The 13,999-nt window shown below is 54.0% G+C and overlaps 4 protein-coding genes across 6 annotated transcripts; 1 reads left to right on the top strand and 3 right to left on the bottom strand.

Moving 5' to 3' along the window:
* Positions 1-335: 335 nt before the first annotated feature.
* On the bottom strand, positions 336-3,880 carry NCU10476. Of its 2 annotated transcripts, none has more exons than XM_011396485.1 (6): positions 3,374-3,880; positions 2,696-2,974; positions 2,438-2,638; positions 2,254-2,375; positions 1,650-2,190; positions 336-1,590 (listed from the first exon to the last, which is right to left on the bottom strand). In XM_011396485.1, the coding sequence occupies exons 1-6, from the start codon at positions 3,656-3,658 to the stop codon at positions 682-684; spliced, it is 2,337 nt and encodes a 778-aa protein (XP_011394787.1). In that variant the 5' UTR covers positions 3,659-3,880; the 3' UTR covers positions 336-681. The 2 variants fall into 2 exon arrangements, with proteins under 2 accessions (XP_011394787.1, XP_011394786.1); XM_011396484.1 differs by lacking the exon at positions 3,374-3,880 and adding an exon at positions 3,048-3,289.
* Positions 3,881-4,116: 236 nt separating this feature from the next.
* NCU01285 (hypothetical protein) lies at positions 4,117-6,759 on the top strand. Its single transcript, XM_955729.3, has 3 exons — positions 4,117-4,832; positions 4,888-4,987; positions 5,049-6,759. Exons 1-3 carry the CDS (start codon positions 4,529-4,531, stop codon positions 6,451-6,453), a joined length of 1,809 nt encoding a protein of 602 aa, XP_960822.1. The 5' UTR covers positions 4,117-4,528; the 3' UTR covers positions 6,454-6,759.
* Positions 6,648-8,161, bottom strand: NCU01284 (hypothetical protein). Its single transcript, XM_955728.2, has one exon. It carries the CDS (start codon positions 7,889-7,891, stop codon positions 6,746-6,748), a length of 1,146 nt encoding a protein of 381 aa, XP_960821.1. The 5' UTR covers positions 7,892-8,161; the 3' UTR covers positions 6,648-6,745.
* Positions 8,162-8,423: 262 nt separating this feature from the next.
* On the bottom strand, positions 8,424-13,759 carry NCU01283. Of its 2 annotated transcripts, XM_011396198.1 has the most exons (5): positions 13,523-13,759; positions 13,020-13,317; positions 11,840-12,954; positions 11,075-11,722; positions 8,424-11,002 (listed from the first exon to the last, which is right to left on the bottom strand). In XM_011396198.1, the coding sequence occupies exons 2-5, from the start codon at positions 13,117-13,119 to the stop codon at positions 8,801-8,803; spliced, it is 4,065 nt and encodes a 1,354-aa protein (XP_011394500.1). In that variant the 5' UTR covers positions 13,120-13,317; positions 13,523-13,759; the 3' UTR covers positions 8,424-8,800. The 2 variants fall into 2 exon arrangements, with proteins under 2 accessions (XP_011394500.1, XP_011394499.1); XM_011396197.1 differs by having other exon boundaries at positions 8,445-9,545; positions 9,616-12,954; positions 13,020-13,608.
* Between the last annotated feature and the right edge of the window lie 240 nt (positions 13,760-13,999).

Below are 13,999 nucleotides of genomic sequence, written 5' to 3'. Positions count from 1 at the left end.
AGCTTACTTGTAGGTTGCGGCGGGCGGTCAACCAAAATGAGAGCACTGCTGTCACCCAAACCAAGCAGCAACAGCAGCCAATTTCCAGCTTGCAGGGACCATGCACAGGCGCTAGACACGGAAGTATGCGCCGCGGAGGCACCTACCTTGAGGTACCTTTAGGTACTGCCCTGTAACAGTAGTGGCGGGACCCTTCTGAAGGGAAGCTCGGGCCACATCTACCAGGCCACTTCAACGTCCCCGCCCGTTGGTGTCGTTCAGGCTGAGTCCAAGATGTTTTCTTCTCCTCGCCGTCGGCGTCTGTCTCATCTCGACCCAGTTTCAAGTTCGAGTTTACTAGAGATACCTTTCTTGTGGGAGATCCAGTGGTTCTTAAACTGATCACGAGTGGATACGAATAATGTATTTAGCCAACGTTAACACACTCGTCGGCTAGGTGCACGCACAGGCCACCCTGGAGAGCACGTCAACCTAACCGACGAGTACATACGAGATCATAGATAGATCAACTTGATAACCTTAATCCATTTCACGATGTCCCTTCTTGTGCTGTCCAACGTTGATTGCTGTTGGGCCGTCATTGACCTATGTTCAGATAGGGGTTGAGGAGGCAACAAGAACTTGATTGAATGCAGATAATGCGAGCGGAAAGAGTGCTGCATGTCTCCCCAATCGTACCTGTCAAACACTCAGTCCGAGATTCGGTCTCGCGCCATCGAAATCACCTCCATCAAAGGCATGCAAAGGTCCTCCATTCAAGTTGAACATTTTCACCCCATATTTCTTCCCCACCTCGGTTATCTCGTACCATTCCGGGCTCGAAAGGCCCGTAGGGTCAAAGTACAATGCCTTGATCTGCGGGTGGGTGATCAACTTCTCGATGAAAGGCAAGAGACCACTATGACGTCCCGGCGCGACCGTTACCGTGTCAACGTTGGGGAACTGTTGCAGCCAGTCGATAAAAGGCTCGCCATCAAAATTGCTGTAATGCTGGGCCCAATTGAAGTGGTATAGACCGATATGGTGAACGCTCGGTGACGACGTGAAAGCCCAGTCTTTGATAAGATCGACCTGGATGCGGTGATTGAACAGTGACCGGTCGCTATTGATAGCCAACTCAAGGACCTTCAGCGACCCATTTGTGGCTGCTTCCGCCAGACCCTTTCGCAGTATACTGGTGCTTATGGGGCCATGGCACCTGAACACCTCCAGCTGTGGCCAACCCGCCGAAGCAATGCCCGACTCCGCAGTGGTTACTGTGAGATCATTCAAAGAACCCTGTATTGGGCTCCCCAGCTCATCACATGTCGTAAAGAGATAATCGATCAGGTGCGCGCTATCGGAAAGGATCTCAATGGAGCGGAGGTTTGGTAAGGCAGGCAAAACAAAAGACCCCTGAAATATGTCTTCAAGAGGGTCGTGACTCCTCACTGAGCCGATATATAGAGACTGCAAATTTTGCCATGGTCGTACGTCGCTCAAAGGGACCTTGTCGAAAGGCATGTCGTGAAGCCCAAGATCGACAAACTTTAGCCCGTAACCCTTGATATGAAGTTCCTCGAGGTGTGGAGCTAGATTCATTAGACCGTTCTAGATTGAATGGTAAGCAAATGAGTAAGGCAGAAGAATGTGGGAGGCAGGTTACTGACCATATTCAGCTGCCCGAGATGTATCCTTGGGTCGTAGTCATCATCCGACAACTTCAGTCGTAGCTTTCTCAGACTCGGCCAAGGCTGTCGGGTCATGATGCCATTAAGATTCTTCCCCGAGAAGCCTTGTAGGTCCAAAACTTGAAGAGACGGACTTGTGAGCGCTAGGAGCTCTTTAGCTGTATGGGCGTCCAGTTTGTTGAGTGAGAGATGTGTTAGCTTTGTCAGGTGCTTCCCTTGCACGCCCCCAAGCAACTTTGGAACATCCCCGGGACCATCGGGATTGTTTAGACGCATGCGTCTATGGAGGCTTAGCCGTTCCAAGCTGGGCAAACCACGCATGATCATTTGAAGCTTGTCGTGAGTCATCTTGAAATATGAAGTGTCGTTGATCGTCAGAGACCGGATGTTCTTGTGCTTGTTGAGGAACTTTGGAAACAACCGACCCGGTTTCCCGGGCCGACCCAGCGAGACCTTGCTCCAGAGCACCGAATCGGATAGCACCAGCTTCTGCCATTTCTTGCTCACACGTTCACATCTCCTGTAGACCACGAGGGTTCGTTAGCCCCCCATAACAAAAAGGAAATGGTGGAGGGAAGCTTGCATCAAACTGTCGGTGTCAAGATGCGACCAGATCATGGTTAGCAGCTCATGCGGGAGCTTCTCTACTGGATCTCTCTTTGACTCGGGCATATCTAGCATACTGGACAATTGACGCAGAAGCCACTGGCGAGGCTATCAGCTGTATGTCCACGCGCCGAGAGCGTGCTGAGACTGCCTGGACTTACATGGTACTGATTATACTTTCCCCGCCGGTACTGTTCCATGTTGTAAAGCCCGGACCTGACGAACCGAACAGTGAGATCGTGTACATCGTGGGAAGGGTCAAGTTTAGAGTCTCGCAGTATGGTAGTAAGTGCAAGAGCTGACGTCTGCTTGTCTTTGTTCTTGGTCAAGTTGCGAAGGAGTCTGGCGACACGACAATACCCCTGGAGCCGTTAGGTTTTCTACTTGGACACGAGATTGGAGGTGGTCGAGCCACTCACTATGGGGTGGGCGGGATCCAAGCGAATGAGACCGAGGGCAGTGGAAAATGCGGCGACATGCTTTTCCTGTTTGTCCAGAGAATCGGCCAGGGAGTCGACGGCGCGGATATGGAAGAGGTCGGTACACGATGGCCATACAAAGCCGCAAGAGCATGGCTCCGTAGCAGCGCGGTGGAGAGCATCGGGACTTTCTTCATACACAGCAGTCACGCATTGCGAGATATGGCAGGCCTTGTTATTTCCGTGACTGCCCGGCTTACAAGGGCAAGCATTTATGGCCTGTTTACAGACTTGTCAGCAGAGAAAACGAAGCCGAAAGATGGTCATTCAGCCTCTGGAAGGTGTGCAGTACGAGATGTCGACGTCATGCTTGAGACCTAGGTTCAGAGCACCAACCCGTAACGTGGATTTATCCGGGTCACAGTCTAGCCGTTTCCTGGGTGGAAGCCGGCGGAATGTGTCCATCTTGTTGATAGATGCTACCTATACAGTGGCAGCGGAGGAGAGGACGAGGACGAGGAGGGAGGAGGAGGAGGAGGAGGAGGAGGAGGTGTACTGGAATAGTGATCGGTTTGATGTTCGGGTAAAATGCTGCCGAACACAGCATAGATGGTGGGGGGATTTATATGTTGTATTGTGTACCTAATCTCCTCAGCTGCATATGGAAGTGGAACGTACCTTGAGAAGGGCCCCCAAGACTTTGATACCGCCTTCTTTGGAGCGGGTTGCGGAGCGGGCTTGGTCAATGCTTGCCGTGATTTGGTCTTTCCAAGAGTCATATTCAATTCCCACATATTTCCCTTCTTGGTCGCGAATATCAACGGCATTCGAGCGGGATTCGTGTGGACGAAGAGGTTGCGGTCGTTTAGCAGGAGCAAGCGCAGAATTCGCGGGGCTGTCTGACGCCTTGCGTTTGAGACCGGCGCTTGGAGATGCCGTCTTCTTGATCAGATAGCGCTCCATCCTGTGACGAAGTTGACCAAATGTCTTCGAACACCTTTTACTTGAGTCGACTGTGAAATAGTGGTTTTATCTAGAGCATGAGTCCATGTCCGGAGGCTGAGAATGGTTCATGTTGTTGTGGTGATTCTGAGTGGTAAACATTTTGAATGGTGAACTACAATGAAAACAACGTGCAGTGTGCAATCAGTCGGAAACTGCCGCACCCAACCACCACAAGCTCGGACAAAACAGGAGGAACCCCCAAAACAACCAAGTGACGCGTGACCAGTTTTAGTGAGCGGCGTCCACCTTTGTATATACCTCTACACACTGAAGGTACCGACCAGCTGGTTTGATTTAGCGGGGGGAGCGCACCCTACAACTTCCTATTTCGCCGACCTGCATATAGTGTAACCTGCCCTGACGACAGTGGAAGCACCTGACGGGAGCTCCTTATAAGGAACCACCTCCGTCCAACACGAAAATTCAACTTCTGTGAACAAGATCATCATCACCTCCATGTTTCAAAATGTGATGGCCATAAAGCTTATCACATAAAGTTTCTTTGAAGGCCAGCTTCCAGAATATCCATTCCCAGCGACGCCAACCGCTTTGATCACCGGGATCCCATCCCCACGCTCGTCTCATACATCCCGGTATCAACACGGTACCTTATTTGGGCCTCCCAGTCGTTCCGGCATCTTGGTGGTTTTTTTTTTCTTGTATTCTGCGTTCCAACTATTTGACCATCTGCATCCCGTCTCGCTGCTCTTCACGCTCTATGGTTGCGACTATACGGCCGTTTACGAAGAATTACTCACTGGAGGCGGAAACGGTTGAGAGCTAATGTTACTAGCTTGTGAGCCGCACTCGGCGTTGTAAAGAAACACCATGGCAAGCCTTCTTTGGTCTGGTTACCGCTCCGAATCGGTTGATGATTATCCGGGAGTGCTCGTTCCACTCGAGGAGGCGCATCTACACAGCCACTCGTCCAGATCCCGTCCGCCTTCTGATCTAGACGATGCTGTACTCGGTTATGATGACGAGGGCGGCCATCGTCACAAGGACCCAGCCGACGATGAGGATACGGGCATGTTGCTAGAAATGGGGACCGAACCTGAGTACAGCATCGAGGGCCTTAGGAGAGAGGTTCGCCGTGGAAACAAGGGCGGCGAGAAGTGGACAGACTATGAGAGTGAGATCACGACTATCCATCTTACAGGACATATTCATGCTAAACTGCTTCGTAGTGAAATCAAAGCTCATTAACAAAGCCATTCAGGACATTGGAATGGGGAGGTACAACTGGCAACTATTTGTCTTATGCGGTTTTGGCTGGTTTGCCGACAAGTATGAGGCCCCTTTTCAAAATCCGCTGAATCAATCCGTTGTTAACTCCAGTTTCACACAGTTTGTGGATGCAAGGCATCTCTCTCACCCTCCCATCACTATCAGCCGAGTTCGACATATCAGAGAAGACCGTTCGCTACACCACGTCTTTTCTATTCGCCGGTCTCTGTGTTGGCAGCTTCATCTGGGGGATCGGGTCCGATGTCCTAGGTCGACGCCTCGCCTTCAACGCAACTCTGTTTATCACCGCCATCTTCGGCATCGCCTCTGCTTTTGCAACAAGCTGGGCTGGTGTTTGTTTTCTCTACGCAGCTCTTGGCTTTGGCGTTGGCGGCAATTTGCCCGTTGATGGGGCCCTCTTTCTCGAATTCTTGCCTGACGCCTCCAGCTCCCTGCTGACACTTCTCTCTGTCTGGTGGCCCATCGGCCAACTTTGCTCATCACTGCTGGCCTGGTATTTCATCGGCCACTTGCCCGCCGAGCAAGGATGGCGACATTTTGTGTTCAGCATCGGCATCATCACCTTGATCATGTTCCTCGTCCGCTTCTTCATTTTCCACCTATACGAGTCTCCCAAGTTCCTCCTCTCAAGCGGCCGACAAGCCGAGGCAGTGGCCGTCGTCCACGGAATCGCCTTCCGCAACGGTCGTAAGACGTGGCTAACTGAGGAGATTCTCGATGCTGTTGTCGATGGACTATCATCCCTATCCCCAGCTACTCCTCGACGCCGCCAGCATGTGACCCGACAACGACTATCAACCGCCAACATCATCAAGCAGCGCTTCGCCTCTTTCTCAAGCAATCGTCTCCGCCCACTCTTCAGCAGTCGCAAACTCGGTCTGACTACCGTCCTGATTTGGTTCTGCTGGGCGACCATTGGCATGGGATACCCCTTATTCAACGCCTTTCTCCCACAATATCTATCCCACGGCGGCAACAACGGCGGGCAACAACCAGCACCGGAAACAAGCACTAGCATAGACAGTCCAGAAACCATCTCAGCCGAAACCTACCGCAACTACGCCATAACCTCCATCGCAGGAGTTCCGGGTAGCCTGCTCGCCGCCTACGCTGTGGACATGAAATCGCCCTTCTTCGGTCGTCGTGGAACCCTCGCTCTCTCAACGCTCGTCTCCGCTATCTTCCTGTATCTGTTCATCAAGTTCGGTACCACATCGGCTGCCCTCCTCACGTTCTCGTGTATTGAGGCGTTCGCGCAGAACATCATGTATGGCGTCCTGTACGCTTTCACGCCCGAGATCTTTCCGGCACCGGTCCGGGGGGCGGGCACGGGCGTGGCGAGTTTTTTGAACAGAGTGACGGGCTTAGTAGCACCAATTTTGGCGGCGACGGTGCCGGGCGATGGTAGGACCACGCCGGTGTATCTGTCGGCGGCGCTGATTCTGGCGGCGTTTGTGGGAATGGTGTTGATTCCTATTGAGACGAGGGGTAGGCAGAGGTTGTGATGTTATGGTGAGGTGATGGCTGGATGGGTGGTGGAAGAGATCGTTAGAAGAGTTATGAAAAATGAGGACCGGGAGAACGTTATTTCCCATCACAGACAGATGTGTTGGGTAGGACAGGCATCAAGGAAGACGTTATGGGGGCGAATAGGCACCGTCAATGAATGCACAGCAAATGCCTTTCAGATGGTTATAAGCCCAGTCATGCCTGACTAACCGCTTTGCTGAAATAATCTCAAATGTGAATCAAAATGAAATGTGAACTAGAACCCGCTACAACATCATCAACAACGCCTCACTTCGTTCCCCTCGCTCCAGCCGGCGCATCCACCCTCCTCCTCTGCAACCCCCTCCCCAAAGCATCCCTAACCATCGGATCATTCTTAATCGTATTCTGCACCAACCACTCCTTGATCTTCCCCCTCATACTGCTCAGCGCCTCCTGGTCCCCCGCAAACGGTGCCATCTCGAGCTCCACCAACCTCGACATATCCTGATCCAGCCCTCTACTTGTCATCTCCAGCCTCTCCAGCCCCTGCTTCAGCAGCTCCTCCTGATCGCCTCCTCCCGCATTCTTCGCAACCAGCTGCCCACTGGACGTATCCGCCGTCAACAACGGGCCAATTTGCGAAATAGCAATATATACCGTGACGCTGACCTTCCTCATCAGCGCCACCGCCTGGAATGGCAAATAATACCTACCCATCACACCCGTCACCCGTTGTAGCAATGGATTCAGGAAGTGTTCAAATACCGCCGGCCTGCCTGGGCTCATCACGACGTGCGCCTCCCACACAAACATGCTGGCCAGCACCAGCCACCTCTCGTACTTTCCCCACGTCAGGTATCCCAGCAGGCCCAGGCCGTACAGCACCGCGGCCGCCAAGCCGTAATATGACAACAACATCTGTGCGCCGCGCATGACGAAGTCGCGGTGGGTTTTGCATCCTCCCTTGCCGTTTCCGTTGGGCCCGGCCCAAGCAACAGCATCGACGCCGAACCGCTCGTACGCAAACCGGCGCACGGGATCTGTAAGCGTGTCCACTGCCGTCTTCAGGTGCACAAAGTAATTGTTGACCTCCTCTTGGCTTTGTTGTCCTTGTCCTGTGGTGACGACTTTGTCGGGGTGGTAAAGCGCCGCCAACCGGCGGAACCGGCTCTTGATTTCGCGCTCGCTTGCGTCCGGGCTGACGCCTAGGTCTCCGTAGAAGTTGGAGCCGCGCACGACGAGCTCGTAGTGGGCTTCGTAAATGGTGTATAGGAGGTAAACGGCCACGACGAAGATGTGGATGCGCCGGCGATGTTCGGCGTATCGAGGTGTGCCCGGCATTGGGCGCGGCGAGCCAGCGCGGATGGTGACGCTGTAGTAGAACGATTGGACCCAGCCGGTAACGAGGTTGGGCAGAAATGTCCAACCAAAGAGGGAGAGGAGGTCGGACATTTTAGTTTGTAGTGTCGTATCTATCGTGTTTAGCTAGACCATCAATGATGTTCCGTTCGATTGATCGGTGGTTGGGTTGGTTGTCGGTCGTGATTTGAGTCTGTCACCTGGACATTGCAGGAGAAGGTACCTTGGGCAAACTATGATTGATAGAAGAATACGTCCGTGAAAAAGACCCAAAAAGCAACCAAGAGAAAGTGTGTCGGGGATTAATATGAGCACAGCAGCAAAGGCAGGGCGCTCTCGTCAATCGTTTGTGTTTTGGTCGTGCTTTTTAGTGGTGTTCAGCGCCAAACATTGAAAGCGGCCTCATCCCTCCACGGATGCGACCCACCTCCTCCTGCAAGGCTGATAGAAAAACAAGGGGTATCCTTGCAACTTTGACTGGGGCTCTCGCGGCAGGCAGAGCGGCTACGTATTCACCAGCAAATTCAGCTATCTGCCCGGGCAGTTTAATCATCACTTGAACGGGCGGCCGGCAACAGCAGCATTCACATGTCGGCCCTTGCCGCCAGCAGCATGCAGCGTCATCGCCAAAAGAGCATGCAACAAGTTTGAGAAGAGGGAAAACCCACAAATCAATTCGTAAACTCATGATGTAACAACCCTTACGGGTGTTCTGGAAAAAAAAAGAAAACCGGTAACCGAAATGACAAATACAGTAGCCATAACATACACAACTATCGTTCCTCGTTCTTTCTTCTTCTTGTTCTTCTTTGCTGTTCAAAGTCTTCGTATAGCACGTGGGATCTTCACCATCACCACCGCTCCCGCCCCCGTTCATCATTAAACACTAAGCAGAGGTAGATGTTCGCCTCATCATTATCATCAAACCAACATGCCGATTATTAAACCATAGCAGCCACCCCCTGAATCCGAAAAAAAGTAACAAGACCAAGTGTCAGGCCTTTAACTGCTGCCAAAGAAGCGCCTGATGGCAGCCCTAAAGCCAGTTTTCTTGCCTTCCTTTGCATCTTTCCTTCGCTCTTCCCTCTTTTGGCGGTGAGCGGCGGCCTGTGTCGGTGACGAAGGGTCCGTACCGCCAGCCGAGGAAGTGGGGGACACAGCTTCCACAGACTCGTCCGATGCAGTGGATGATTGCTTCTTGGACTTGAAGACGGATGAGATCGAGCTCTTCTTGCCGTGTCCGCGCTCCGTGCCCTTGATCTCCTTGTTGCTTGCTTCCTGGGATTCCCTCGATTTGAGTGATCTCCGCAGTCTTGTTGTGCTAGACCGCCCAAGCTCCGGTGAAGAGGATCCCTGTTGAACAATGGTCGGGTCCGATGCGGTCTCAACGTTCTTGATGTGGGCGTCCTTCTTGCTGGCGGTGGGTGATGGAGGCTCGACATCCTTCCCCTTTCCTTTCACATCCGCCTCGGACGGCACTCCTGAGAGACCAAGGGCGTTAATTTCCGACTTGTCAGCTGTGGCAGTGGCAGCTGGGCTTGAAGAATCGGCTGTGGCGTAGATGACTACTGCTGCTGCGACCATCTCCTCTGCTTGCTTAATGGTGTTCCTGTCCGGCCCCGGCTCATTGCGGGCGCGGCTCACTTCCTGAGCCACAGGATGGTCAAGATCAGGGAGAACGACAGCAGATGTGGGTACACGCTGGTCCACCGAGACCTGGTTGGTTGTCCTGTCTTCTGTTGGGAGCCTTTGAGGATTAAGAGCGTTATCAGTCTGTGTTCCTTTCTGGTCAACGGACTGGATTGTTTTTTCCTCACCATCTTCAGAAGAAGCTCCCTTCTTTCCATCAATTTTTGCAGCTTCTTCTTCAGCTGGTGCTTCCTTCTCCACAATGTGAAAGGATTCGGAGAGCGGCACCGTCTCATCAACGATCTCGGGTGCTTCAGCATCTACTGATGAAGTCGACTTGACATCTTCAGTGACTGCCTGGGGATTGGACTCGGGCCTGGGGCGCTCGGCAATGAGTGAGCCAGCCTCAGTTTGACTGTGAGCTACGGAACGCTCGAGCGTGGCGATCTTTGGTGCAGAATCCGAAATGATGGGCTTGGTGACTTCAACGACCTTTTCCGTGACGGGCTTGGAGACTTCGGTGACCTTGTCGGCAACCGCAGCAGCGGCGGCTCCCAGAGCACCAGCAACAGCAATGCCTGCGCCGACGGCCATCTCCGTGGCATTGGACTTGCTCTCGTCGGTGTCCTTCTTCTCGGGTTCCTCGACATCCTTTGTGACGGACGTCTCGCTGAGAGAGGACCCGGGCTTGTCGGTAGCTTCCTCTTCAGTCTCCGCCACCGGAGCTTCCTCGACAGCCTGTTGAACGCTAGCAGGTTTCTCATGGCTGATGGCGTCCGTGGGCACTTGAACGCTGTCATTGGTAGATTCCCCTTTAATGGCAGTCTTGTCCTCACCTGTAGTCTGCTCCTCGACAACCACCTCCTTGACATCATCATGCACGGGCGCAGCAACTGTGTCTTGGATTTTGTCCTCAATCGACTCATCAACCGGCAAAACTGCCTTTGACTCACCAACAGTCTCCTCAACTGAAATTGGCTTCTCGTCGTGATCCTCAGCCTTGGCAGTGACGGGCTCAGACGCCTCCACCTGGGCGATATCGGTAGCCTTGAGTTCGGGAGTAGATTCGACAACCTGGGAGTCCGGCTCAGCCACAGTCTCCACAGCCTCAGCAGCATCGGCGACGCTCTTAGTGGCGGATTCGGTGATAGCCAGCTCGATATCCTCAACGGCGGGTTCAGGGGCCGTCTCAGGAACAGCGGCAGTGGCAGTCTCGGTGGCGCTTTCGATGGAAGGCTCGGCTGCAGTCTCTTGAACAGGCTCTCCCTTCGCGGCTTCAGTAGCAACTTCCTGTTGCTCGGGCTTGACCTCTTCAACGATTGGGGTCTGCTCGACGGGCTCGGATTCTTCAACAGCCTTGGGCGCCTCGGTAGCGGGGGTCTTCTCGACAACAGGAGCCTCTTCAACGTCGGAGGTCTCGACAGCGGCGGTCTCTTCAAGGGCCTGAGGCTCCTCAACAGTCTTGACCTCCTCGACGGGCTTGGACTCCTCAACAGCAGGGGCCTGCTCGGAAACCTCGACCTCCTCAGCAGCGGGGGTCTCTTCAAGGGCCTGAGGCTCCTCAACAGTCTTGACCTCCTCAACGATCGGGGTCTCCTCGACGGGCTTGGACTCCTCAACAGCAGGGGCCTGCTCGGAAACCTCGACCTCCTCAACGATCGGGGTCTCCTCGACGGGCTTGGACTCCTCAACAGCAGGAGCCTGCTCAGAAACCTTGACCTCCTCAGCAGCGGAGGTCTCCTCAACAGCAAAAGTCTCCTCAGCAGCGGAGGTCTCAACGGTTTGAGCCTCTTCGACAGTCTTGGGCTCCTCAGCAGCCTCGACTGCCTCGACGATGGGGGTTTGCTCAGCCTCAGCGGTCTTAGACTCCTCGACAGCGGAGACTTCGGAAACACCCTCGGGAAGAGTGACATCTTCAGAAACAGGCTTCTCGGCAGCGGCAGGCTCAGGGGACTTCTCAACGTCCTCCTGCTTGTTCTCTTCCTCCGCTTCGACAGGCTTCTCGCTTTCGACGAACTCCTCGATCTTAGCCTTGATTTCCTCCTGAGCAACGGGCGTCTCGGGCTTCTCTTCGGAAACCTCAATCTTTTCCTCGGCAGCAGGGGCCTCGACCTTCTCCTGCACCTCAGTACCCTGCTCAACAGGGGTCTCAGTGACGGAAGCCACGGGTTCCTCTTCCTTGGCGGTAGTTTCAGGCTTCTCCTCCTGAGATTCAGTCTTGGTTTCGGGAGCAGATGTCTCGACAGTCTCCTCAGAAGCAGGAGCCTCAATTGCCTCGGCAACGGGGGCCTCAGCCTTCTCTTCGTGAGCAGGGGTCTCAGCCTCCTCAACAACAGGAGTTTCGGTCTTCTCCTCGATGTTGGACTCTTCGGGAGCAGAAGCCTCAACTTCCTCGACAACGGGGGCCTCAGCCTTCTCTTCGTGAGCAGGGGTCTCAGCCTCCTCAACAACACGAGTTTCGGTCTTCTCCTCCTCGATATCAGTCTCTTCGACAGAAGCCTGGGTCTCTCCAGAAACAAGAATAGCAGTATCCTTCACCTCTTCTGTCGTCTCGGGAAGATGGAAGAAAATGTGAGAGAGACCACCCTTGCCTTGGGCGGGGACCTCAGGGACCTTGACGTCATCCTCAACCTCAGCCTTGACTTCAGGAGCCGCAACACTCTCAACTGGTGTGTTGTCAACTTCTGAGGCTTTCGTCTCCTCGACAATCTGGACCTCGGTATCGACTGGTTCGGCGCTTTCACGGACCTCGTCGGTTTCGAGAACGACTCCGGAGGCGGGCTCGGGGGTGACCTCAGTAGCCTCAGGTACAACAACCTCGGAAGCAGGCGAGTCTCCCTCCTTCAGCTCAGCAACCTCGGCGTATGTCGGAGCGGATTCATCCTGGGAGGATGTGGTGGTGGCGGTGGCGGTTTCTTCCTCAGGCTGGGCAGGAACTTGCTCCTCGGTACTCACGGGTTCAGTGACGGCCGTAGGAGCCTCCTCGGTTGTCATCGCCGGTGTCTGTTCAGTCGATCCTGGCGCAGGGGCTTCCTCGGGCTTGGACTCTTCGACCTGGGCGTCGGCAACGGGCTGCTCGGCCTCCTTAACTTCCACGGTCTCAGGCTCCGGCGCGGGCTCACTTGGTTGGCTGACTTCCTCGAGTTGCTGCTCTGGCTGCTCCTCAACGGCGGGCTTGATCTCTGATGTCTGCTCAGCAGTCTCTGTTTGCGCAGGCTGCTCTCCAAGGATGGAAGCGATAGATGTCGAGAGGTCCTTGCTGGTCTTGGACTTGGACTTCTTCTTCTTCTTTTTCTTTTTCTTTTCAGCGTCGTTCGGGGCGCCGCTATCCTCATGCTCGTCATGGGCAGCCTCAGACTCTGTTACGGGCTGAGATTCGGCCTCAGCCAGCGCCAGGGCCCTAGCAGCGGCCTTCTTCGCCTTCTCCTTTTCCCTCTTCTTGGCGTTCTTCTTGGCGTTCTTAGAGGCGGGAGAAGCTCCTGGAGAGCCTGGAGAGGTGGGAGACCTGGGCGAGCTCAGGTCATCATCTATAGCAGCGATCAGTATGACTGAGACGCTACGGATGCAGCTCGGCCATGTACACGGCACTTACCATCATGGTAGTTGACACCATTTTGTGTCACCTCAGATTGTGCCTTGTCGGAGGAAGTCACGACGGAGAGGGCCTGAGGTGTGCTCTTACTATCCGCCATGCAGTGCTGTATCGTCGGGGTATCGGTAGGCGGCAGAAAGGTAGGGAACGGCAAAGAGAGGTGGAGCCTTGGACGGCGGTGTTTGGCCTCCGTTCGTTCAAGATCTCAGCGTGGGAACGGAAAAGGGGAAACTGTCTAAAGATGTGGCTGTTGACGATCGTATAAGCCAAATATGGCCAGCCTGTGTGGTGTCACGTCCTGTAGTTGGCCGCGCAAACGGTCCCAGAATCAGAATCAAGCTGGTCAAGCCAAGAGGATAAGATGAAAAGGTGAGTCTGGGGCACCTGTCTTCCGCTGGATGAACAAATAGCGCGGGGCAATGAGCTAGGGGAAGCTGATTGGGAACAACGACAAGGCATACAGAGAATGAGAGAGGACGGAAGGGAAAAATGTTTGTATTCACCTCGTTAGTCGTAACGATTTTTCAGGTCGGCAATGGGGGATATGACTCGGAGGCGTTTGTTTTTTACAGGTGAAACTCGTAGGGAAAGGGGATCTAGGGGAGTTGAGGTTGGAGTGTAGCAAGTGGAAAAGGGACCCTTGGGCAAGTTTCGAGAAGAAAAAAAGCGACTGGGCTTGGCACGACTGGAGTTTTGCAGGAGCAATGGACTCAAAACTGTGGATGTTGTGGACTTTGTGGACTTTGTGGACTTTTGTGGATGGGGATGGGACCACCGGCTCGACAAGGTTATGAGTGGTACCTGCCCACACAACCCTCGACACGACCAGGCCACAACCACGGCTTTCCCCCTTCTCGTTCGGTCGTTCCGCTCTCGTGCCCTGATACCCTGGGCTGACTCCCTCGGCCTTTTTGGGCTCATCTGCCCTTCTTTGATTGTGTAGTGTAGGTCTGTACCGCCGCGCGAATGGACCGACGTCG

This window comes from Neurospora crassa, linkage group V (genome assembly GCF_000182925.2).
Source record: "Neurospora crassa OR74A linkage group V, whole genome shotgun sequence".
NCBI classification, from domain to species: Eukaryota; Fungi; Ascomycota; class Sordariomycetes; order Sordariales; family Sordariaceae; genus Neurospora; species Neurospora crassa.
Note: the sequence above shows the minus strand (reverse complement) of the source record. Positions and strands in the feature narration are given on the sequence as shown.

Coding starts and splice junctions, on each gene's coding strand:
- NCU10476 (XM_011396485.1), bottom strand. CDS start 3,658: ATGGAGCGCTATCTGATCAAGAAGACGGCATCTCCAAGCGCCGGTCTC. Junction 2,975..3,373: donor TCTTGGGGGCCCTTCTCAAG/GTACGTTCCACT, acceptor GTCTGTAAACAG/GCCATAAATGCTTGCCCTTG. Junction 2,191..2,253: donor CTTGACACCGACAGTTTGAT/GCAAGCTTCCCT, acceptor CGTGGTCTACAG/GAGATGTGAACGTGTGAGCA.
- NCU01285 (XM_955729.3), top strand. CDS start 4,529: ATGGCAAGCCTTCTTTGGTCTGGTTACCGCTCCGAATCGGTTGATGAT. Junction 4,833..4,887: donor GAAGTGGACAGACTATGAGA/GTGAGATCACGA, acceptor ACTGCTTCGTAG/TGAAATCAAAGCTCATTAAC. Junction 4,988..5,048: donor TTTGGCTGGTTTGCCGACAA/GTATGAGGCCCC, acceptor AGTTTCACACAG/TTTGTGGATGCAAGGCATCT.
- NCU01284 (XM_955728.2), bottom strand. CDS start 7,891: ATGTCCGACCTCCTCTCCCTCTTTGGTTGGACATTTCTGCCCAACCTC.
- NCU01283 (XM_011396198.1), bottom strand. CDS start 13,119: ATGGCGGATAGTAAGAGCACACCTCAGGCCCTCTCCGTCGTGACTTCC. Junction 11,723..11,839: donor CCCCTGCTCACGAAGAGAAG/GCTGAGGCCCCC, acceptor CACGAAGAGAAG/GCTGAGGCCCCCGTTGCCGA. Junction 11,003..11,074: donor AGACCCCGATCGTTGAGGAG/GTCGAGGTTTCC, acceptor ATCGTTGAGGAG/GTCAAGACTGTTGAGGAGCC.